At 45.6% G+C, this 25210-nt stretch overlaps 1 protein-coding gene across 5 annotated transcripts in view; it reads left to right on the top strand.

Moving 5' to 3' along the window:
- ATP13A2 (ATPase cation transporting 13A2) overlaps nt 1–25210 on the top strand; it is an 861654-nt gene that overhangs the window by 595332 nt on the left and 241112 nt on the right. For all 5 annotated transcript variants that reach the window (XM_078642867.1, XM_078642866.1, XM_078642870.1 and 2 more), the window contains one exon: nt 12536–12670. In XM_078642867.1, the coding sequence (XP_078498993.1) occupies nt 12536–12670 (135 nt within the window). The remainder of the gene's footprint in view (nt 1–12535; nt 12671–25210) is intronic.

The raw sequence follows: 25210 nt of genomic DNA, 5'->3' as shown, positions 1-25210 counted from the left end.
TTCACCACTGCCACCCTCTGGTTCAGCACTGCCACTCTCTGGTTCACCCCTGCCACCCTCTGGTCCAGCACTGTCACCATCTGGTTCACCACTGCCACCCTTTGGTTCACCACTGCCACCCTCTGGTTCACCACTGCCACCCTCTGGTTCACCACTGCCACCCCCTGGTTAACCACTGTCACCCTCTGGTTCACCCCTGCCACCCTCTGGTTCACCCCTGCCACCCTCTGGTTCACCACTGCCACCCTCTGGTTCACCACTGCCACCCTCTGGTTCACCCCTGCCACCCTCTGGTTCACCACTGCCACCCTCTGGTTCACCCCTGCCACCCTCTGGTTCACCCCTGCCACCCTCTGGTTCACCCCTGCCACCCTCTGGTTCAGCACTGTCACCCTCTGGTTCACCCCTGCCACCCTCTGGTTCATCACTGTCACCCTCTGGTTCATCACTGCCACCCTCTGGTTCACCACTGCCACCCTCTACCGAGACCTTTTGTGACGCAGCGGCAGCACAAAAGATGCACCAAGGTGCTGGGTATTAACAACGTGACGCATCTGAGAGATGCGTCACGTTGTAAAGCCCTGCGCCATCAGGAGGCGTTCCGGCGCAGGGGAGGGCGTTCCTGCCCAGGAACGCCTCCTAAAAGTGGCTGAGTGAAATCTACAAGATTTCACTCAGTCACTTTTAGGCAAATGCTGCGTCAAAACCCTGTGCCTGCTTGAAGCAGGCGCAAGGCTTGATGCAGCACTGGGGAGATAGGGCCCCCCAGAGCATTGCTGGAGCTGCGTCGCAAGCGCGATGCAGCGCCAGCAATGCGCTGCTTTTACGGCACAGATGCGTGACGCATCTGTGCCGTTTTTGCCACATGGTGCGCAGCATTGTAAATGCGGTACAAAAGGGGGTGGTGATGGACGGAGCATCTGAATCAATCAAACACTCACACCCAGTCAAAAGATCTGGGTTTACTCCATCACCGTTCTTTAGCCCACTCTGCCACCCCAGTTCAGACATGGCTATATGCAAATCAGTCTGACCCTGTGCCTCATGGGAACAGTCCAGCCCGAACTGCCAAGCCATGTCTTCCCTGGACCGGAAACAAGCTTCCGAGGACCGGTTTCTGGCATTCCAGCCGTCTTCAGCCCGGCTTGCTTGAATCCAGTGGCAAAGTGAGCAAGGGACTCACGTCTGAGCATACCCTGCCACACTTATGGTGGCCAAAAGCGGTACAAAAGGGGGTGGTGATGGACAGAGGCACAGGGTCAGACTGATTTGCATATAGCCATGTCTGAACTGGGGTGGCAGAGTGGGCTAAAGAACAGTGATGGATTAAACCCAGATCTTTTGACTGGGTGTGAGTGTTTGATTGATTCAGATGCTCCGTCCATCACCACCCCCTTTTGTACCACTTTTGGCCACCATAAGTGTGGCAGGGTATGCTCAGACGTGAGTCCCTTGCTCACTTTGCCACTGGATTCAAGCAAGCCGGGCTGAAGACGGCTGGAATGCCAGTAACCGGTCCTCGGAAGCTTGTTTCCGGTCCAGGGAAGACATGGCTTGGCAGTTCGGGCAGGACTGTTCCCATGAGGCACAGGGTCAGACTGATTTGCATATAGCCATGTCTGAACTGGGGTGGCAGAGTGGGCTAAAGAACAGTGATGGATTAAACCCAGATCTTTTGACTGGGTGTGAGTGTTTGATTGATTCAGATGCTCTGTCCATCACCACCCCCTTTTGTACCACTTTTGGCCACCATATGTGTGGCAGGGTATGCTCAGACGTGAGTCCCTTGCTCACTTTGCCACCTGATTCAAGCAAGCCGGGCTGAAGACGGCTGGAATGCCAGAAACCGGTCCTCGGAAGCTTGTTTCCGGTCCAGGGAAGACATGGCTTGGCAGTTCGGGCTGGACTGTTCCCATGAGGCACAGGGTCAGACTGATTTGCATATAGCCATGTCTGAACTGGGGTGGCAGAGTGGGCTAAAGAACAGTGATGGATTAAACCCAGATCTTTTGACTGGGTGTGAGTGTTTGATTGATTCAGATGCTCCGTCCATCACCACCCCCTTTTGTACCGCATTGTAAATGCGGCGCACCATGGGTGGTGGAGCTGCGGCGCACAATAACTGGTGCATCCCTGGGGATGCGCCAGTTATTGTAAATCTGCCCCTATACATTTAGCCAACGAGGGAGCACTTACTGATTAGACAGTAGAAAGTACCCTAGTTGAGTAGAGGTATTGCACAAAAAGGTGGCATCTTCGTGGACAAACACGCAGGGCGGGATTCATTCTGCCCCCTGTTAGACTCGTTTTTTGTGCCCTTGTGCCCTCGGTTAGACAAATGTTTCCCTTGTTTTTCTGCCATTCTGCCCTCTGTTAGACTCGTTTTTTGTGCCCTTCTGGCCTCTGTTATTCCCTTGTTTTTGTGCCCTTCTGCCCTCTGTTAGGCTCGTTTTTTTGTGCCCTTCTGCCCTCTGTTAGACTCGTTTTTGTGCCTTTCTGCCCCGTTAGACTCGTTTTTGTGCCCTTCTGCCCTCTGTTAGACTCGTTTTTCCCTTGTTTTTCTGCCCTTCTTTCCTCAGTTAGACTGGTTTTTTGTGCCCTTCTGCCCTCTGTTAGACTCGTTTTTCCCTTGTTTTTCTGCCCTTCTGCCCTTTGTTAGACTGCTTTTTGTGCCTTTCTGCCCTCTACATCACCACATCATCACTCAGCGCTACCCCAGCATCACTCAGCACCACCACATTATCACTCAGCATCACCACATTATCACTCAGCACCACTCAGCATCACTCAGCACCACCACAGCACCACCACCACAGCACCACTCAGCACCACCACAGCACCACTCAGTGCCACCACAGCATTACTCAGCACCACCACAGCATCACTCCGCACCACCACAGCATCACTCAGCACCACCACAGCATCACTCACCACCACATCATTATCACTCAGCACCACCACAGCACCACTCAGCACCACCACAGCATCACTAAGCACCACCACAGCATCACTCAGCACCACTCAGCACCACCACAGCTACATTCAGCAACACCACAGCACCACTCAGCGCCACCACAGCACCACTCAGCGCCACCACAGCATCACTCAGCACCACCACAGCATCACTCAGCACCACCACATTATCACTCAGCACCACCACAGCATCACTCAGCACCACCACTGTTAAGGCTTTCCTTTGCTGCGCGCTGCGCTGTGGCATTTAGGCGCTGTGTAATATTTTAAAATACCCCGTTTTTGTCTTTTTATTTAAAATCATTTGATACATTTCCCCTGCTTTTAAATTACTGTTCACTTACTTGCACCATAATAGTGCCCTTCACCGCGGCTTCAGCGGGTCCTTCTTAGCGCGCTTCGCGCTTTCTGGGAAAATCGGCGCCATCTTGAGGGTAGGTAGGGGACGCTGATAGGACGCCATTTCAGGTAGCGCTCTAGCAGTCAGGCTGACTGGCTAGAGGCATTTAGATGAAGCGTATTTAAGGGGCAGTGGAAGGTGGGTCTGCCTGTTAAGGCTTTCCTTTGCTGCGCGCTGCGGCATTTAGGCGCTGTGTAATATTTTAAAATACCCCGTTTTTGTCTTTTAATTTAAAATCATTTGATACATTTCCCCTGCTTTTAAATCACTGTTCACTTACTTGCACCATAATAGTGCCCTTCACCGCGGCTTCAGCGGGTCCTTCTTAGCGTGCTTCGCGCTTTCTGGGAAAATCGGCGCCATCTTGGGGGTAGGTAGGGGACGCTGATAGGACGCCATTTCAGGTAGCGCTCTAGCAGTCAGGCTGACTGGCTTGAGGCATTTAGATGAAACGTATTTAAGGTGCAGTGGAAGGTGGGTCTGCCTGTTAAGGCTTTCCTTTGCTGCGCGCTGCGCTGTGGCATTTAGGCGCTGTGTAATATTTTAAAATACCCCGTTTTTGTCTTTTAATTTAAAATCATTTGATACATTTCCCCTGCTTTTAAGTTACTGTTCACTTACTTGCACCATAATAGTGCCCTTCACCGCGGCTTCAGCGGGTCCTTCTTAGCGCGCTTCGCGCTTTCTGGGAAAATCGGCGCCATCTTGGGGGTAGGTAGGGGACGCTGATAGGACGCCATTTCAGGTAGCGCTCTAGCAGTCAGGCTGACTGGCTAGAGGCATTTAGATGAAACGTATTTAAGGGGCAGTGGAAGGTGGGTCTGCCTGTTAAGGCTTTCCTTTGCTGCGCGCTGCGCTGTGGCATTTAGGCGCTGTGTAATATTTTAAAATACCCCGTTTTTGTCTTTTAATTTAAAATCATTTGATACATTTCCCCTGCTTTTAAATTACTGTTCACTTACTTGCACCATAATAGTGCCCTTCACCGCGGCTTCAGCGGGTCCTTCTTAGCGCGCTTCGCGCTTTCTGGGAAAATCGGCGCCATCTTGGGGGTAGGTAGGGGACGCTGATAGGACGCCATTTCAGGTAGCGCTCTAGCAGTCAGGCTGACTGGCTAGAGCCCTATATAGGCCCAATATGAAGGCGCGCAGCGTGTGCGCGCGGCGTGTGTGCCGCAGTAACACCGGAGTCACGCCAGAGTCCAGCCTGTCTGCGCCCGTCAGCGCTAAAGACGGGCTCGATGGCTGGGTGATAGGGCATACCGAAGGTGAGTATACAGGGATCAGGTACTCCTGGCGGGATATGATCACTCTTAGGCCTTCTCAGCTGCCATGCCACCATAGGAATGCCCCGGAGATGCTCCAGACTTTCCCCGGCTGCAGTTGCTTTCGGACTACCCCCAGGGTGTTGGTTCTGTTTTTGGACGCCACATTGGCAGGTCCGACTGTTAAATTGGGTAGCTGCCTGAGGAGCGATAAGGGGTTTCTCTTAAATGCGAGGTCATTGATTAAGAATAATCTTGCATTTAAGGACTTCGTATTGGCCAGAAAACCCTCCTGGGTCTTCATTACTGAAACTTGGGCCAAGGACTCCTCGGGACCCCATCTGGTGGAGGCGGTTCCAGAAGGCTATACGTTGGTGAGGGAGGACAGAGTGGGCCGCACGGGGGGGGGCTGGGTATCCTTTATAGAGACTGTTTTTCCTGCCATATTACCCCACTATCAGAACCTCAAGACGCCTTCCAGGCCCTACAGTGCTCGATCAACGGATCATATGTAGTTCCGTTTACGGGTTTCCTCATCTATAGACCTCCGGGGACCAGAGCAGATTTTGGCCATCATATGCTCAACATTCTAGAGCCACACTTTGGCAGTGAGCACCTTACTGTTCTGGCGGACCTGAATTTTCATTTGGAAAATTTGGAATCAAATGAAACCCTATCCCTATTGGATATTTTCTCTGGCTGCGGGATGCAACAGCTAGTCAAGGGGCCCACTCATAAGGCAGGCCATACGTTGGATGGGGTCTTCTCGAACGATGCCCGGTTGACCATTGAGACTCCCATACCTCTCTCTTGGTCGGACCATTACGCTGTCCCTTTAGAATTAATGATTGCCACTGTTAATAGCAAGGGGAACGAGCCAAGCAAAATGGAATTGAGGCGTAACATCAAAAGTATAACTAATGACGCGCTCGCCCCTAGATTGGGCAGTTTGGCGATCCTCCCAGAGGAGGATGTAGGTTCGGCAGTACTGAGGATGGATAGTGCCATCAAAACAGCTATTGATGATCTTGCACCAGCTTCTTTGTGTTACTCCGCTAGGAAAAGTCCATCGGCACCATGGTTTTCGGAACCGTTAAGACTTCTTAGGCAGGGAGTACGGAGACAGGAAAGTCTCTGGAGGACTAGCTGGGATTTACGTGATAGGGATAGTCATAGAATCCTCCTGAGGAATTATAAAGCGGAGGTGATAAGGATTAAGCAGGAGTATTTTACGACTCTTACCACCTCACTTTCTTCGCCGAAAGAGCTGTTCAAGATCGTAGACACGCTTACATCATTGAAGGTGCCAGATCCCGTCGTCAGCTCACAGCAGCTCTGCAATGATGTTGCACAATTTTTTCAATCTAAAATTGTGGACATATACTCAGCGTTAGAGCTACAGAGGTCGTCACTATCTACCTCTCCGTGTCTACAGATACCACCGCTAACACCATCCGAGGAGGTGTCCTCAGGGTGTCTGTCCACTTTCCCACCCCTTTCCCTCCAGGAACTTGAAATCCTTTTGATCAAGACGAGGTCTGGGTCTCCCTTAGACCCTTGCCCCCTGAAACTCCTTAAACAATGTAAGGAGACTCTTCTGCCTCCGCTATTAGAGATCATGAACAGGGCAATGAGGGATGGGACTTTCCCCCTACAATGGAAAAGAGCGGTGGTTAAGCCACTTCTAAAAAAGCCCACATTAGACCCGGGGGTTCTCAAAAACTTTCGCCCCATTTCGCTGCTCCCAGCCCCTGCAAAGATGCTGGAAACACATCTTAACCAGCATCTTGCAGCCTTTCTGGAAACCTCTGGCTTTTTGGATCACTCGTAGCATGGATTTCGGAGAGGGCATAGTACGGAGTCGGCCCTTACCATTGTGCTTGACAACATCCGCACTAGAGTTGATAAGGGCCAGACTACCCTCCTTATCCTGTTAGATCTTACGGCTGCGTTTGATACTCTGTCTCCCTCTGTGTTAACATCTCGACTGAGGGAGATAGGGGTTGAGGGGCCCGCACTCAGTTTGCTGGCCTCTTTCCTGGGCCAGAGGGAACAGAGAGTTAAGCTGGATGAGTTCCTATCTCCATCCCTTCCTGTGCAGTGTGGGGTCCCCCAGGGGTCGGCATTAAGTCCGACCCTTTTTAACATCTATGTGACCCCACTTGCCAGGCTTATTAGATCATATGGGATGGAGGTAATCTCCTATGCCGACGACACACAGATATGGATGTCTCTCGCCCAACCTGTCATCTCTGCTGCCTCCAATTTTAGACACTGTATGGAGGCAGTTGCTCGATGGATGATTTGCAATTCATTGAAGCTCAATGGCGAGAAGACAGAAATTCTGGTGTTTGGAGGAAAGGAGGACATTTGGTCGGCGGAATGGTGGCCTACATCCCTGGGCGTGTGTCCGACTCCCACTGCCCTGGCCAGGAACTTAGGAGTCATGATTGACCCTACCCTGGGGATGGGTCAGCAAGTCAATAGGACTATCTCCACATGCTGGGACATAATAAACATCCTGCGGAAGATTAAACACTACCTGTCACCACAAGCTAGAAAGCAAACGGTAATAGGCTCAAGACTTGACTATTGTAATGCCTTATATCTAGGCATAAACAAGGGTCTGTTAATACGACTTCAAATGGTGCAGAACGCTGCCGCCAAGTTTGTATTGGATCTTCCTAAGCGGGCTTCAGCCTCTGCTGCAAGAAAGACACTGCACTGGCTTCCGATTGAGGCTAGGATCTCTTTCAAGTCCCTGTGTTTGATCTATGGGGCTTTGGCTACAAACAGATCTGGAGGCCTAGGGGACCTGTTGGTTCCTTATACCCCTTCCAGAACTCTGCGCTCCGCCAATAAATCCCTACTATCAGTCCCCCGAGTGCGTAGAGCCAAGTGGGGTGGCAGAGCCTTTTCGAGTTTAGCTCCAAAGCTGTGGAACATCCTGCCGGCTGAAATTAAATCCTCACCCTCAATGCAAGTTTTTAGGAGGGCCCTCAAGACGTGGCTATTTGCCAAAGCCTACCCCTAGCTCTGGACTTGCCTTTTATGATTCCTTTTTGGTTAGGCGCCTTGATGCTTCGGGCTTAGTAGCGCATTTATAAATTTCATTTCATTCATTCATTCATTCACCACAGCACCACTCAGCACCACCACAGCACCACTCAGCACCACCCCAGCATCACTCAGCACCATCCCAGTATCACTCAGCACCACCCCAGCACCACTCAGCATCACCACAGCACCACCACAGCACCATTCAGCGCCACCCCAGCATCAATCTGCGCAACCATTCAACAACAACTGGTTCAAATATGTTCTCTCAATGTTTCAAACTTTATTACAAATGTCACAAAAAGATGTTAATATTTCACTTCTGTTCTTGGATTTTAATCACAATAAAATACACCCAACATAATCTTCACAAAAGTTATTTACAAAAGTTTAAGCTATTGCCATTATAAATTCAAATCACTTTTATTTAAGTATTAATTATTTAAAAAAATTAAAAGCCATTGTCATTTGTAATATCAATACAGCTAAGTCACGTAAATACAAAACATGTTGCATTACAAATGCTATAGGTGTCAAATTTGCGAAAGTTATAACTATTAGCATTGTAAATGACAAAGCTATTAATTTAGCTATTTTCAAAACCAACACATAAATAAAAAAATTGTCATTTACAAGACCAATAGCTCAAACTTTCCTAATGCGAGACCTATTGCATTGCAAATGCTTGTTTTTATATCTGTCAGTGCTTCCTATTGAGGTTTAATTTTTGTGACAGGCGCCTCGTTGCCTACTTGTAACTATTCTCTGACCCTGCTTCAAGGGTCAGAGCAGGGTCAGAGAATAGTTGCAAGTAGGCAACAAGGCGCCAGGAAGCACTTACAGGCTTACTGCAGCAGGTGCCCAAGTTGAAGTTAATTTCTTTGTAACCCATTTGTAAAAGGTTAAAAAAAATTAGCTTCAACTTTTGCACCTGCTGCTGTAACCCTGTAAGTGCTTGGCTGAAAATTCGTCCCTGCTGATTAGCGGATTTTACCGCGATTTCGCGAGATTCGCGGATCGTGAAATCGCGGAAAATCCGCAAATTCCACGAGCCTAACGAATTTTCAGCCCATGCTTAGTATTTTACCTTCAGCGTATTCTCACTCTTCAATTCTCTGAATCCCAACTGTTGACCAGCAGGTGGTGGGCATCTGTCAAGGGTAAGACTTTTTGAATCCTTAATAAGGAATATGTGCATACAGCATTCTGTCAGTTGCTCGGATTCCTCATTTTTATAGGAATATAACAAGGGACCTTCCATGGTCGCTCTGGTTGCTCCAGCTAGGAAGGAGTGGTTTAAGGCCCTCAAGAGCCTGTCAGTGGATACCTTAATAACCTTAAAAAGTGACCGACAACCACTGACCACATAGCACAGTTTCTTACTGCAAATTTCTTCTGACAACCCTTCTCCTGAAAACTTGCGTTTGGTGCTGTAAATATCAAGAGTCTTGTATGATAATCCTAAAATCAGGAAGAGCATGATTAACTAACTAGACAGTTAGGTTAAAATAGACATTTTGTATGTGAGCAACATTATGTGACGTTTTATTAGTGAGCTCACCTCAATTCCTGCATCCTGCCCAGTTAGTACTTAAACATTCCTCAATTTGGGCCCAGCTAGTGGCTATCCTCAGGTACCAAACACAATCTAATACTAAGGCAATATTTTTGCAAAGGATTTATAGGGGGGCTGATTTGCTCATAAATGCGTGTGACTAAACCAGCTCTAGTTTTGAACTGGATTCAGTGCTTAGAGCTCCGAAAATAACTTTGAAACATTTTCACACAGCCTTCCAATTAATATCTGTCTTGTAAAGTAGTCCTGTTGCTTGCAGTAACCTCCACAAGAATGGTTGGAGAGTTGCAGGTAATAGTTTTATGAACAATCGCGAAATGCATTCCGAAAGTACAGGCATGTGTCCACTCTCTATTAACAAGGTTTTTTTTTTAAATGACAGAGAGGGTTCTCCACTCCAAGACCAAAAAAAAAACCAGAAAATTGTTTGTAAAAGATTAGGGAATTTTCTAAATCCGAGCAAATGTTCCCTTCGTTTGCTAAATATATCGAAATATTAGGTCTTGTCTAAAAAAGAGTTGGCATGCAGGATAGGGGCAGCCTTTAAGATGTCTCATGAAAATCTGCGTGACTTGTATGAAGAAAAGTGAGAACTCACTCCACCAGAGAAATGACAGTGATGGCTGCAGTCTATGTATACTTCCCTTTGGAGGATATTTGCAGGATATCAACTTGGCCCACATTGTTTTCCCTTAACTCGCAGTACTGCCTAGGTGTAGACCTAATTTTCCCGTTCCGCAGTTGTTTTTGGATTACTGCTTCCTTTTCATAATTCAAGCACTGAATCTATAACATGTGAAAAGCTGGAGAAGGAAACGTTATTTACCTGAAACTATTCTACTTTAGTTTCATAGATCCCAGGAAGCCCACCCTCCGCCCAATTTATTAGGTAATTCCTGTTCAGTTCACACTTTAATTTGACTGTGAAATTCTGACAACATTAAAGCCTCTGTGGTGAGTTAAGCTCATTGCCTCAACTTCATTGGCAGAGCTTGAGTTATATAATGAGATCGACGGGCAACTCTATACATTGTTACAGGGGCGGCCTTAGGCATGTGCAAGCTATGCACCTGCACAGGGCCGCCAAACCCCAGGGGCCGCCACACCAATATATATTCTTAATATAATAATCCTTTGAGGATGGATACATATTTGCATGGCGGCCCCTGGCAGGGATTTGGCGGCCTCCAGCTCTGTTCCACTTCCAAACACCCTGACTCTTCACTGGCCTCCACGCCGGGGTTCCTCCGGGGGGGCCCTACCTACGCTCCCTGCCAGGGACCGCCATGAGCCTAGAGCTGCCCCTGATTGTTAATCCTGTCACTACTGGGGAATAGTTCATGATCAGTAAATATACAGTAACCATTACTTCAGGGTCCCCGTTAGACCCTTGCCCGCCTTCGGTACTTAATCTGCTTAGTGGGATTATTACTCCACCTCTTACTGAGATTTGTAATTCTATGTTTCTTGCGGGTGAGTATCCAGAAATATGGAAAAAAACAATAATTAAACCGTTGTTAAAAAAACCTTCTCTGGACCCTCTAGAACTAGCCAGTTACAGACCCATAGCCTGTCTTCCTTTCCCAGCAAAAATTTTCGAATCACTTATGAACCGTCAGCTTTCGGAATTCATCGATCAACATCACTTGCTGGACGATACCCAGTTTGGGGTTAGACAAGGCCATGGGACAGAAACGGCACTGATAAAGGCGGTTGATGAGATCAGAACTATTCTTGACCATGGTGGGGCGGCGGCCCTCATATTGCTAGATCTCTCGGCCGCCTTTGACACGGTCGATCATTCCACCTTGATCGACCGTGTCTCGACACTGGGGGTCAACCATCTAGCCAGAGATCTCATAGCCTCTTTTTTGGCTAACCGCTCCCAATCGGTGAAATTGGGCACTTTTTTCTCGCCCACATCCACGTTGCCATGCGGAGTGCCCCAGGGATCATTGCTAAGTCCGACACTATTTAACATCTATGTGTCGGACTTGGCGAGGGTCATAAAATCATATGGGCTGAGTTTAACCACCTATGCAGATTACACCCAATTGGTGTTAGCTGTTCATAAGGATGGACTGGCAGTTGCATCGAGATTCCAGGAGGCTATGCTAGCCATAGGGTCCTGGATGTCGATGAACTGTTTAAAATTAAACTCAAACAAGACAGAGGTGATGACTTTTGGCAACTTGGCTCCGGGATGGTCGGACAGCTGGTGGCCCGCTGACTTTGGCCCCCCGCCAGTACCCGTCGCCAAGGTCAGAAATCTTGGGGTCATATTCGATACCAAATTAACATTTCTCCATCACGTTAATACAGTGATCTCATCCTCCTTTTTCACCCTCAGAAAAATCAAAAAAATACTTCCCTATTTACCTCCCGCGGCAGGAAAAACTCTTATACCAACTTTAATATTCTCAAAACTGGACTATTGCAATGCCCTCTTCCTGAATGCCCAGCAGCAGGTATTGTACAAATTGCAATCGGTCCAAAATGCGGCGGCAAGGGTACTACTTTCCATCCCTAAGTATCACTCCGTCTCTGCGGCCATACGTCAACTGTACTGGCTTAGAGTCAGAAGCCGCATAAAATTTAAGGCCCTCTGTATCGCATATAAGGCCATCCACAACTCTGGTCCACAATTTCTAACAAAAGCCTTCAAGATCTACACCCCGAGCAGGTCCCTTCGCTCGGCATCCAATTACCTTCTTCCGCTCCCTTGCACTAGAACAGTTGCTTGGGGAGATAGACGTTTTCTAGTAGCCACTGCGAGGCTTTGGAATACTCTCCCTTCTATCATCAAGACCAATCCAACCCTTTTAATTTTTCGTAAACAACTGAAAACTTGGCTCTTTGATCAATGATTCAATTCAGCACTAAATCTGTCAATTGATAATCCACTGCGCCGAGACACCTTCGGGTATTTGTGCGCAATACAAATCGAATAAACATAAACATAAACAAGTGTATGACGCTATGAAAGATGCTAAAGATCAAGAACTCAGAACAGCTTCTTCTATGTCCGCAGAGCAATTATCAGTGGTTAAGATTAGCTCAGGCACATCCACCACATTTTGTTTGCTTTTCTCTGTTGACATGTGTTCTGTTGTTGACTCTAAACCAGTATTACAATTATCTTGATCACAATGTTTTCTTAAATGTATTTTTGTTGTTTATTTTCCCCTCAAATGGTTGTTTTCATAAAGCTGAGCTAGACCAGGAGTTTTCTCACTCACTCTGTGTTTGTTCCTCTCCCGTCTAGGTTCTGAACCCCTTCTACATCTTCCAGGTGTTCAGCATTTGCCTGTGGATGGCAGACCACTATTACTACTATGCATGCTGCATTCTTGTCATTTCTGCCATATCAATAGGGCTGTCACTGTATGAAACCAGAAAGGTGAGATCACGGTTTGGAGATGCGATGAGTTTTTCATTTTCAGCGCTTTTGGATTCATGTTTTTTTAAGCAATTACAATAATATTGAACTTTATCTATTTGAAAACACAAAATATGTAGAGGGTACAGTAACTTGAGCAGATTGAACAAGCATGTAATTAAATTTTTTTTCTTCTAAACTGATGTTTATTGAAAGGGACTCCTGCATGAGCACAGTCCATTCCTCTTAGTTGAGCTTGATTATTCTATGATTATTGATATTTTCACAAGATTTTGTGGCTTTTTGCCAGGAGCTAAGTATTTAAACATGCGTACATGTTTTCTTAATGATTGATTCAGAAAAAAAGTGTTTGCCTTTCCTGATTGGCTGAGGCTGACACCATTGTTGATTTTGTGTCCCTTACGCCTCAGGCCCTGCTTGTCCTTAGCAACAGGTTTTTTTTTGGATTTCACATCATATGAGGCAAATAAAAAGAAAATGCGACAGGCATTTTTTACTTTCTAAATAATCATTTTAGTGTATTTCCAATTGTACCCGGTCATGCACGACCTACCACGATTACAGATAACATATACTCTGGGTCTGGTGGCAGACTGACTCTGTACAACCCCGTCGCATATATTAGCCTATGGTTTACATTAGCCTGCTCGCAGTGCCAATAGAATCTCCTGTTATCAGAGAGAATCGTTTTTGCAACTTTGGAACACAATAACCTCAGGCTCATGGAAACAATATATTACTTTTCACCCAATCGTTCGTGCTTGCTTGTTTCTGCTCTCAGAGAGACACAGAGAAGAAACAGGCGAACATGGTTACAATAAGAATTTATTGTACAGTAGTTTTTCTAATGTGAATAAGTGTGCTGTTACGACTGTAACACAGTAACAGAGATATAGAACCAGAAGTACAGTGAATAAAAAGGAATAGTATTGTTCTACCATTTTGCAACAGTCATGAACCTATACATGAATATAGAATGCATTTATAAAATAAAGTGCGTGCTCCTAAGATGCCTGACTAGATGTACCTAAGTGTACCTAGCATGTGAGTAGGTGCTATATAGCCTAAGCCTAAAAGCCAAGAATCCCGCTAGGCTTTAGTCAAACCCCAATACCTGAATAGTGAGAGTGTGGGACTTCGTCCTTTACTTGAGTTAGACACCCCGCAAGGGATGGTTAGACCACTGTCAGATGGAGCTATGGTATGCCGGAGCCACAGCTTCTCTGGTCAGTGTGTCGGCCTTGAAGTCTCGGGTCCCTACTGCTTACTGATAGCAAGAGGTGCTGTATTTATACAGTCTATGTACATGTGTTACCCATTGTTCAGTATGAGGATGATGTTTGGGGATTAAACCTTGTGCGTCGATGGGAGAGGTGAAGTGTACCTCCTGGAGAGTGTACTCATTAATTATTCATATGTGCCAAGGATGACGTCTTAGCAGTATCGATCGGGCAGAACCCACCCTCATCATGAACTAGGTGAAAGGTTTAGTCCGTAAAAGGCTGCAGACCTTATAAGGCATTATGTCCATACAAGGCAGTCTTTCCTTATTTGGAGTATGTCCTTATAAGGCTCGTTCATATGAAATGACGGGAGCTGATGTAGGGAAAGTGTACGATGCTCCCTGGACCTATATTAGGGTACCAATATGAGATATAACACCCAGTTCACCTAATACTTGACAATAATAATACACATTTTCGAGTGTCAGTGCATAAAATGATCAAGAGCTCACTTAAAATGTTTAAAAACTTTAACATTTTCATTTAAAAACAGTTTAAAAAATGAGGAAAAAGTTTCTTTGGTAGTGTTAGATATTGTGGTAAAATTCCTCAAATCACAGTTTTAAATGAGTTCGATCATACAAGTTGAAGTACTGTAAGCGTACTTAGAAAGCCATGGACTGAGATAGAAAGTGTCAATTTGAAAAAAAAATCTTTCGAGTGTAAACAAAGGGAAAGGAAAAGTTCCATATTTGTTCCCAGTACATGGTGAGCCAGATTTAGATTAAATGTCCTGGCTGGGAGACATAAATTGTAGCTGCCTGCTGTCTTAGGGGACAAACAAGCGCCAAGAAACCGCACGGTAGAAGTGCGCTATACAAATGTTTTTAAATTCAAATACATTGTAGTACTTCGCATAGCACGTCAAGTGTTCATAGACGTAATTCCTCGATTACCAACAGCTTGCATGTGGGCGTCCGCTGCTGAATTCGAAACCTCGGTGTCAATGTTGGAGCTGAAATTTAATTCAGTCGAAAAAGGCACCTGCGGTTCCTCAAGGAAGACATGCGTCATGATGGGAATACGCTGCGGACAGAGTAGAGCATGGGAACGCAGTGGTTCCAGCCTGGAGTCTAAGTCCGCTGGCATCTCCGTCAGAGGTGTCAGACAGATGTCTAATTCTTGACTTCTTCAGTGGCGGTCTGCTTTAGATGGACCTTTGTTTTGTCCTGGATTCATTCCGATCATGTAAAACAGCCAAACGATCATGGATATCAAATGGTTTTTTATATGCCACTGCACCTTCAAAATCAAGATAAGGTACCCACATTTGTGTCCCAAAGAGGACCTCATATGGAGTGACTCCCCCTAGATAGCTTCTTGGCTGGTTGTTTAATGCCCGCTGTACCCCTTAAAGGTGTGTGCCCCAACTACCACCCTTGCCTAATACCCTAGCTGTTAAAGATTGCTTTAAGTCCCCTTTTTTCTCTCCACAACAGAATTTCCCTCAGGATGATACGGATTTGAGAACAGCAGTGCTACACCTCCTCTTTCCATGGCCTCTTTGTAAGCCTGAGAGCTAAACTCAGGGCCGCGGTCAGGGTGTAACGTGCTATCTGCGTATTTACCAATAAAATCTTTTATAACAGTTCGAGCATCAGCAGAACGCTGGGGCCATACCCATAGGAATCTTGAGCAGGAATCCACTGCTACCATGATATATCTGTAAGCCCCGTCCGTATGTAAGTGGCCGTAGTGGTCCAAGTAAACACATGCAAGAGGTTTGTCTGACTTCAGTAATGGCGTCTGTGCCGGGCGTGGAGTCTTTCATCTGCTAGCAGATGTCGCATTTCAAGACATAGTCTTTAGTTTGCTTAGTTAACCCTGGCCACCAATAGCGCTGTTTCAATAAAGAAATAGTTGCTGTAATGCCAGTGTGCGCAGAGCCCAAACCCTCGTGTGCAGCTAGTATTAACCCTTGCCTACGATCCATATTTGGTATTACTCTATCCCCCACTCCAAGAATCGTAGCATATGGAATGTGTTGTGCATCTGATTATTAGGAGTATTTGAGTGGACATTTTTTCGGTACTGCTGTGCTTCCTTTACATGATGCGATGATAGCTATCATAATATCTCCGTCTATTCTAGTCTTTGAACGAGTCAGCGCAGCTATGGAAGCCGTGCGTACATCCCCCTTTGCGGCTTCATCAGCCAATGAATTTCCTTCAACGTGCACGCCATCACACTCAGTGTGTGGATCACGTGAGTTCTTGGTAGTTCGGATTTCAATTCCGCTACCCGCTCCCATAGCATTTTGTGCTTTATTGTGCCACCTTTTGCATCTTTAAACCCGTTCTTCTCCCAATGTTGTAAGTACTCATTGTACGACTGTACACAGTAAAAGAAATCATGCACGATTAGTATGGGGAATTCATGATCCGTATTTACAAATGCCAGTATCCGTGCTTTTAATTCTGCCAACTGAGCCGTGCAGTCTCCTAAAGATTGTGTCATTATGCAACTAGGGTGGGACTTGCCATCATGCGTGCGACCACGCTCAAAAATATTGCTGCTTACTCCCTAAGGCCGGTTGGCAGATCCGTCAGTGTATATTATATATTCATACTGTTCAAAAGGCAAGATTTTATTAGGTAGATGATATTCTTGTTCGTATTGCAGGAATGCCTGTGTTTTTAAACTGGGATCAAATCTGTATTCAAAGTCTGTTGCAGTAAGAGAATTAGCCCATTGCATCCACCTGGGATGTAACGCTTTCGCATTTGGGATGCTGGCTTTTGTAATAGCTTCTAAAGCTGGTACTGGAGTTACAACAATAATGCGTTTCCTCTGAGCCAGTGCTCTTTCTCTTGCTCCCGCTGTCTGAACAACTGTGAGGATTTTTTCTGTTGAAGTGAAACACAGGTCTGTGTTTGTGTACAGGTGTGATTTGTATGCTATTGGTACAGTTTCTCCTTCATTAAAAGTTAAATAAGTGTACCCGCGATTATTCGGATCACTAAGTGGCGTACATGTGTTTGGAAGTGTTTGGAAGCAATTGTGTCTTCTTGGAGTAAACAAAGAATATTAGTATGTTCTTGTGTCCAATCTTTGACTGAAAAGTCAGGTTTTATTAATTCATACAAAGGTTTTACCCTTTGTGCATATTCTAAAATGTATGTCCTGCCGAAATTTAGGAATCCTAATATTGATTGTAAATTTTTTTAAGATTTTGGAGGCTGGAGCAGCGCACACTCTTCTAAAACGTTAGCTGAAAGACTTTTGCCTTCACTTGACAGCTCATATCCCAAAGATAGGACATTGAGGTGGGAGATTTTCGACTTTTTAAAGTTGAACTTGTAGCCCTCTACGGCAAATCCCATAATAATGGTGCTTACCCTGGTCAAGTGCCTCTCTAAGTCGTCGTCTGTCAAATAAATATCATCCAATTAGACCAACGCTTCTTCATCAAATTTGTGAAGCAACTGTTACTCTTGCTGAAAATACACCTGGGCTGTTTTTGTACCCTTGTACTAGTAGACAAAATTGTCACTGGGACCCCAACGCACTGAAGGCGGTCAGATACCTGCTTTCAGGCGCTATATTTTGGCAGAAAAATCCATTTGAGATATCAAGAGTGGTTTTGTATTTTTTGTGCACACTGTTATTCATTAATGCGGCACTATGTGCATTTTGGACAGCAAATGTCTTTGTGCATGAGTTTAGATGTCTGTAATCTAAAACTAGATGATATGTATTGTCAGTTTTAGCTACAGGAAACAAAGGATTGTTCATTAGAGAGGTACATTTTTCAATGACGCCCTGGTATTCAAGTTGATCTAAGATCTCGCTGACCTGTTTTTTTGCTTCTTGCTTTATAGGATATTGCCTCTGAGCATTAGGTGAAACTTTTAACGGGATCATGTGATAGGTTGAGTTCTCATCCCACCCTGCGTGAATTTTGTACAGTGCTGGAGCTTGGGCTACTGCCCACTCCTGTGCATAAGCATGTTTTAAACGGGAACATATTTGGAAGATGCAGGAAAAATTATACTTTCTCCCCCTGGGGCACTCCGATTGCAGGCAGCCAATCTTGTTCTGATAATAGGATTTCATAACCGGATGATAAGTTTTTCCAAAAAAGAGCTTTTACTTTCCTGGGCTTGTCCCCCTCTAGTTGGAGTGGTACTTCATATAACCTATGTGGGACTCTCACCCTGGTGTCTGGTGTTTTCACTGTGATGTAATCATTAAACTCCGCTGTCACCAGAAATTCTTTCAGGTTCAGGCGAGCTATTGTTACTTCTGCCGCGCTGTCTAGCATGGTCAGAGCCCATTCCTTGTTCAGAAGTTGTGTCCACAGAATTCTGGGTATGTCTGATTTTCAGACCAGCATCCTTCTTTTTCTTAAATTGAGGTTTTGGATTTTGCTTATCTTCTTTTTTAGAAGTAAAGTCTTGAGCGCGCTGCTTGTCTCTTGACTCTGTGCGCTCCTCTCTGTGTTCTGACCGTCCTACTCTTTTGGAGCCTTTTTTCGAGCCCTGAAAGGATCGAGAGGAACGTGTAGTAATATTATCCCTATTCCTGAGGTTATACCTCTTTTCAGAGGGCTCCTGTTGAGGAGACCTACCTCGGGACTGAGATCTCTTACCTTTAGGTTTTCTGTTTTATCCCACTTCTTTTTAGATGAAGTAGGTGTTTGTTTAACAGTGTCCTTCTCAGGACTGCCCTGTAGTTGAGGTTTTAAAGCTTTCCCCCCCAAACTTACTCTGCCTAGTTCTGCGTATGCAGTTTAAATTATTTTGGGTAGTTCAGCCTCCTGAAGTAACGGGCCGGCTTCCCTTAGGCGTTGGCGGATTGCTACTGATGCTGTTTCCCCTTTAATATTAGCTATTATTATTGCTGACACCTGGCCGTAGTTATTTAATAACTTCATCCCTAAGTTTAGGGCAGGTTCTGCTCCATAGTAATTTTGTATTTGTCTTAATACATCTGGTATTACTGCTAATGAAGGAATACAATGTGTTCTAGTATATATGGCAGCAAAGACTGTACCCCAAGAGGTGCAATCCTCTAACTGTGGTTTAATCCCCATGGGCAAACAGATTGTTAACATTCTGTGTTTTTCAAATGGTGTTGTATTTGGAAATATTACTTCTAACTGGGTTATCTTTGGAGCTACCTAGAAAGGAATTTGTTCATGTTTTGTGGGCACTTTGCCCATTACCGAGTGTAATGTTTGTGGAGTAATTTTAGTATCTGAGCTCTGTGGAGGAGCTGCAGTAGTTGTAATTACTGTAGGTTGGTTGGACTGTAAGTGTCCTTAAGACAAAATGTGTCCTGTTTCTGTAGAGTTTTATCAACTCTTTGAGTTGAACAAGTAGTTCATCCTGTGGCATTGTGTCAATGTCTGGATGTGGTGCACAGGTCGCTAATATCGGCCATGTTGCTCCTGGTCTTCCTAAAGGACCAAGCCTTGCTCTTGTTCTTGTGTGGAGTAGGGCGCCATAAAACCAGCAAGTATGTTCCTGGAAAGTAAGCAGAATCTCAGTCTCCTCAAACGCAGTGTATGCCGCTGGAACTTCTTCATGTGTGAAATAATTAAAAGTTTTTGTTTCAGCATCTGCTTCTGGGAATGTAACCCATGAGTAGAATACCTCTGTTGTGAAATCTTCATGTGCCTCTATCACGAATATTACTACACCTACTCTTGGTTGTAACCCATGTTTGAGTAGTTTGAATGTAAGTGTTTGTCTTACTTTGGGTGCAATATGTATTGCATCCACATCTTCCTAATCATCGGGAAGTGGTTGCTCTAGTGCAGTGGTTCCCAAACTTTTTTGACCTGTGGCTCCCTTGACCTAATTGGCAGTTGGACGTGGCTTCCCACCATTTTTTTTACAGGTGGGGGGATGTAAGCCCGACTTCAGGAGTACTTCCTGTTGTTTTCCTTAAATTAATTGGGATGCGGGGAAGGTATTATGATCATATTTGTAACAAAATACAAATATAACAGTTGTTTAATAAAAACTCGTGAGAAACATATTACATTTTTCAAATTGTTGTCTAATATTTACTTTCTTAATTTGGAAACTGTAAAATCGGCAATAGAATCATCATTTTTTTTCAAGAGAAGACTAGGAAATAAATAGACTCGAGCACTAACTTTTTTGTTCAGTTGGTGACCAGGTTAAGATACATGCAGGGCATGCCAGTTCGACTGAGACTGACACCGATTGCATGGCAGGCAGGCAGGACTCGGCCAAAGTCAGTAGGAAGGCGAATAAGGGGGGCCAAACTAATTCTGTTTGCAGGGCAGACAAGTAGGTCTGGGTTACAGCCAGGCACAAAGCAAGTTCATGTGGCAAGCCTGTCACATGCCAAGTCTGCTGGACAGTGGGAGAGAAAGTCACTTTGCACACCGGGCAGTGCATCTCAACCGTCACTATGGTTACATCTTTTTACAAAAGCTGCAGATGTGTTGAATATGTAGCTCCAGAAGTTTCTGGTGTTATGTGAATGTACAAGTGTGTTGTCATTACATATATTTAGGAACATTTTATAACTTGTATCCACGCCAGCAATCCTAATATTGCATACTACTTCAAAAAAGTGCTCCTCTATTGTTTGTTTGTATAACTAAATCTAGTGTTTGGTTACATATAAAGAACAGATTTCAGGTCGGCAGTCGATGGGTAAGTTTTCTTTATTTTTTTGGCTGAAGAACAATTTCTTCAATGCGGAGTCCTTCCTCTTGTTCTGCAGTTGTGACTGTTAGTGGCTTTGCTTTCAATTGTGGGGATTAAGCATATTGAACCACAAGGAGGAGGGAAGGGTTTCTCAGCCTTCCAACTCAAAGTCATTTTCTGTGGTGTATTTGAAGTTAGTGCCATGAGCCCAGTAGTTTAATTTTACTAATGGAGATTGGTGTGCAGTGTTAGAAAGTTCAGAGAAAAATGTATGACAGAGAGAGGCCTAGTCCTGGATACATAAATAATGACAAGATCGTGTAAAATCTAGTTCTACTAAAAAACTGAGGTTGGGCAGAAGATCGGCATGGCATTAATAGTAGTATCACTAGCATTTGCAGTACACTAAAAAGGCGGGCTCCACAGAGCTTGTTAAAGAAATCACAATTAAGGCCTTTGGTTTTATGCCGGGGCTTCAGCATTCTACTGCTCAGCACACAGGAATCCCTGCCCTGCCAGTTCAACACACCAGCACTCCCAGCCCTAGTCTTACTTACCTATTTGTAACTTCTGAAGAGGGTCCCACGAGGCCCGGCAGAACACGGCGGGCAGCAATAACGCTCAGCGCCATGGTCAGAGCTGCGTATGCCAGTAATGCTGAGGCTACTTCTGTGAAAGCATGTACGTACGCACGTATGGCGGCAGTGCGCTCTTGGGCCAAACCATGTTCCCGGATTATGCAGGTGGCATTTTTAACTCCCCATATTTTGTGCTGCGGCTGACATAAGCTTCATGCTGCATTCAGGCCTGGCTGGACGATATCTTTTCCAAATCGTGCGCGCCGCCCGTGGCTACTCATAACGGTGCACCGGATAGCAGCGGCGCACAGTTTAGGAACCACTGCTCTAGTGGTTTTAAAGTTCCGTTCTCAACAGACATCGTGTTTAAGACATGGAATAACCAAGGAAATTTAGAAAAGGTTTTATGCAAAGGTTTTATGCACAATTTGGGGGATTTTCCCTTCAAGCTTGATTAACCAACAGCCAATACATAGGATATCTCACCTACTCAGATGAGGCAGAGTTTTTTCCCACCTACTCCAGATGTCTCTGGGCTTTGTAAGTAGGGTCTCTGAGAATTAGCACGACTGGGCTACTCAGATTCTACTGTTGAGTAAGTGCGCCATGTATTTTACCACGTTGGGCAAACTATGTTTGACACGTTGTGTGCCATTATACCATGTTAGGCACCATGTAGTGTAGTCCCAATAGTACCCTATCATGCAGGACCTACAATGATTACGGATAACAAATACTGTGGGTCTGGTGGCAGACTGATTCTGTACACCCCTGCCGCATATATTAGCCTATGGTTCGCATTAGCTAGCTCGCAGTGCCACTAGAATCTCCTGTTATCAGAGAGATTAGTTTTTGCAACTTTAGAACACAATAACCTCAGACTCGTGGAAACAATATATTACTTTTTACTCATTGGCTTGTGTTGCTTGTTTTTGCTCTCAGAGAGATACAGAGAAGAAACAGTTGAACGTGTTTACAATAAGAATTTATTGTACAGTTGTTCTTCTCATGTAGAATAAGTGTGCTGTTAAGACTATAACACAGTAACAGAGATATAGAACCAGCAGTACAGTGAATAAAAAGAAATAGTATTGTTCTACCATTTTGCAACAGTCATGAACCTATACATGAATATAGAATGCATTTATAAAATAAAGTGCGCACTCCTAAGATGCTTGACTAGATGTACCTAGCATGTCAGTAGGTGCTATATAGCCTAAGCATAAGAGCCAAGAATCCTGCTAGGCTTTAGTCAAACGCCCATACCTGAATAGTGAGCGTGTGGGATTTTGTCCTGGACTTGACTTGGACACCCCGCAAGGGATGGTTAGACCACTGTCAGCTGGAGGGATGGCATGCCGGAGCCGCAGCGTCTCTGGTAAGTGTGTCGGCCTTGAAGTCTCAGGTCCCTCCTGCTTACTGATAGCAAGAGGTGCTGTATTTATACAGTTTATGTACATGTATTACCCATTGTTCAGTTGTATGAGGATGATGTTTGGGGATTAAACCTTGTGAGTCGATGGGAGAGGTGCAGAGTATTTCCCGGAGAGTGCACTCCTTAATTATTCATATGTGCTAAGGATGACGTCTTAGCAGTATTGATCGGGAAGAACCCACCCTCATAATGAACTAGGTGTAGGCGAGTAGGGTCTTATTTCTATGGTTACCCCCACTTTTTGTTTCACTGGCTTTTCGACTTTAGTCTGACTGTGGCCATGCTAATCAGGACCACAGCCCTAGCTCTTCTCTCTCTAAATTGATTTTATGTACATTAGATACTTACCAGATTGCTTACTGAGTTACCTTGTGAGCCCCTTGTATATGGTACCTTAGGGCTGAAGCATGTATTATGCCACCCCTGGGAAGCCTTCCAAAAAGGCACCACAGGTCTGAACTTGCAGCCTGGGTAAGGTGGTGTAATCACCCCTTGTTGGGGTATAGGATACCTATATGCACCATTTAAAATAGACACATATTAACCTATAAGTCACTCCTATGGCAGGCCTTGACAATCCTGAAGGCAGAGTGCTTGGTTTTGTGTGAGAGGGTGCCCTAGCATGAGCTAAGCCCCTCTGTAGCTTTCGGAATCCCTTACTTATAGCTGTTATGTGATATGGCCATACCATATACTCTTGAGTGCATTACAATCCTTGCGGTTAATGCTAACTTTGGTTTGGCTTTATCGAAACATGTTGTGTTTGGTGTCAAACACTTTGGAATACTACCCCCCCCCCGCCAGTTCTGGCGGCAGGGGTAGCATTCCACCCTTCTAGATGGAGAAGACATGTACACACTGGTATACCTAAAGTTTTACTGAGCCTCAGCATCACAAAATGGATGCTGCTGCCACAGACACGAGTCTGATCTCCTGCTGCTAGACGAAACTCCAGGTTCTGAGCTGGGATGGGGCAGTGAGCTAAATAACGGTGATGGATCAAGCCCTGATCTTTGGACTGGGTAAGAGTGGTCTGCTTAATTCAGACACTCTGTTCATCACCACCCCCTTTTCTGAATCGCTGGACGAAACTCCGGCAAGGGAGGCCTGGACAATAGGTTTCCTCTCCAGGGAGGTGCCAGCACCTCCCCAGACAGGCTTTAGTGTATTGGGGCAGGGTGGGTTGCATTCAGTGAATGCTTTTGAGACACTGCCTGGAGCACACAAGGTGCTCCATGCATTTCCCAGTTCAAACCGGTTGCTGGGGCACTCCACCCCAGCTCTGGCGCGAAACTGGACAAAGGGGAAGGGGTGTAACCACCCTCTCCCCAGGTCCTCCCATAGGTGGGACCCTAGAGTAAGTCCATCCCCTAAACTTAGTAAAAGTATAGGAACCCAGTCCCTAGGACTTTAGATTACCCTGGACGAAGACAAAATCCTGGACCTTCGGCATTCCATATCGACTAGAAGATGGAAGAAACCTCCCTTGGGGTCAAGGAGTAACCTCCCTGTTCAAACAGGCGCCTAAGAGCATCTTTCCGGTCTGCATTTTCGAGGCTCCCGCCGGATCTCGAAGAGTCTGCGACACAGACACGGACTTCCAGACATCTCTGAGGCCATCATGAGATCCCAGCAAAGGTGAGACCCGCAGCCGTCACGAGAGACGTGGAACCGGAACTCCTGGACATCCTGCAATTTTGCAACTGCACCTACTCCACGAGTGTTCCTTGAGTCCCCTTTCTTCACCGCAGCTCGAGGCTCCTTCGCGATCTCTTGTCCTTTGGCTAGTGGGTCCCCACGAAGGACAATCCTTTGTTTCTTGGGCTTTCCTGGTTGCTCCAGACGTGCCCTGACTCCCCTCCAAAGGATGAGTCGTAGTTCACTCCGAAGTGTCCTTAATCTTTAAAATTGTAACTTGCTTTTCCTCCATAGAAGTCAATTTGTGATTCGCTGCTGTGTTTAGACACTTCACTCGTTCCCAGTGGGTCTCCTGCGTCCATACCTTGGGTGGTTCCTGGTTGCCCCAGCGGTTCTACAGGCCCTAGGCCTCACTTCTATCCCTCACGTGGTTCTTATACCACTATTTTAGTATATGGTTTGTGAGGCCCCTAGGGCATAACGTATACTGTGCTATTTACTGTGTGCTATTTAAAGTTCTTGTGTTGTACTTTGGCCTCTAGCCTCATAAAGAGACTAGAGGGGTTGGGTTTAGAATAAATACATATATATTTGATATATACATTGTGTGGTGTGCTTTTCTTTGATCATTCAAGCGATTATAGACTGGTAAAACAAGCTGCTTTACATTCCTTCAAGACTTAGCCTGAAGGCTGCTCTCCACAGCTACCACTAGGAGTGCTTTCTATAAAGGTTATTTTAAACCGACCATCAATACGGGTCGTTTGAACTGGTGCAAGGTGCCCACTAGAATAGTGGACATCATATGCCAGGCCAACTTCTCACACTAGGTGAAAGGTTTAGTCCATAAAAGGCTGCAGACCTTATAAGGCGTTATGTCCATATTTGGAGTTATGTCCTTATAAGGTTCGTTCATATGAAATGAGCTGATGTAGGGAAAGCATACGTGTTTCCCTGGACCTATATTAGGATACTGA

Source organism: Lissotriton helveticus, chromosome 5_1, assembly GCF_964261635.1.
Source record: "Lissotriton helveticus chromosome 5_1, aLisHel1.1, whole genome shotgun sequence".
Classification (NCBI taxonomy): Eukaryota; Metazoa; Chordata; class Amphibia; order Caudata; family Salamandridae; genus Lissotriton; species Lissotriton helveticus.
Note: the sequence above shows the minus strand (reverse complement) of the source record. Positions and strands in the feature narration are given on the sequence as shown.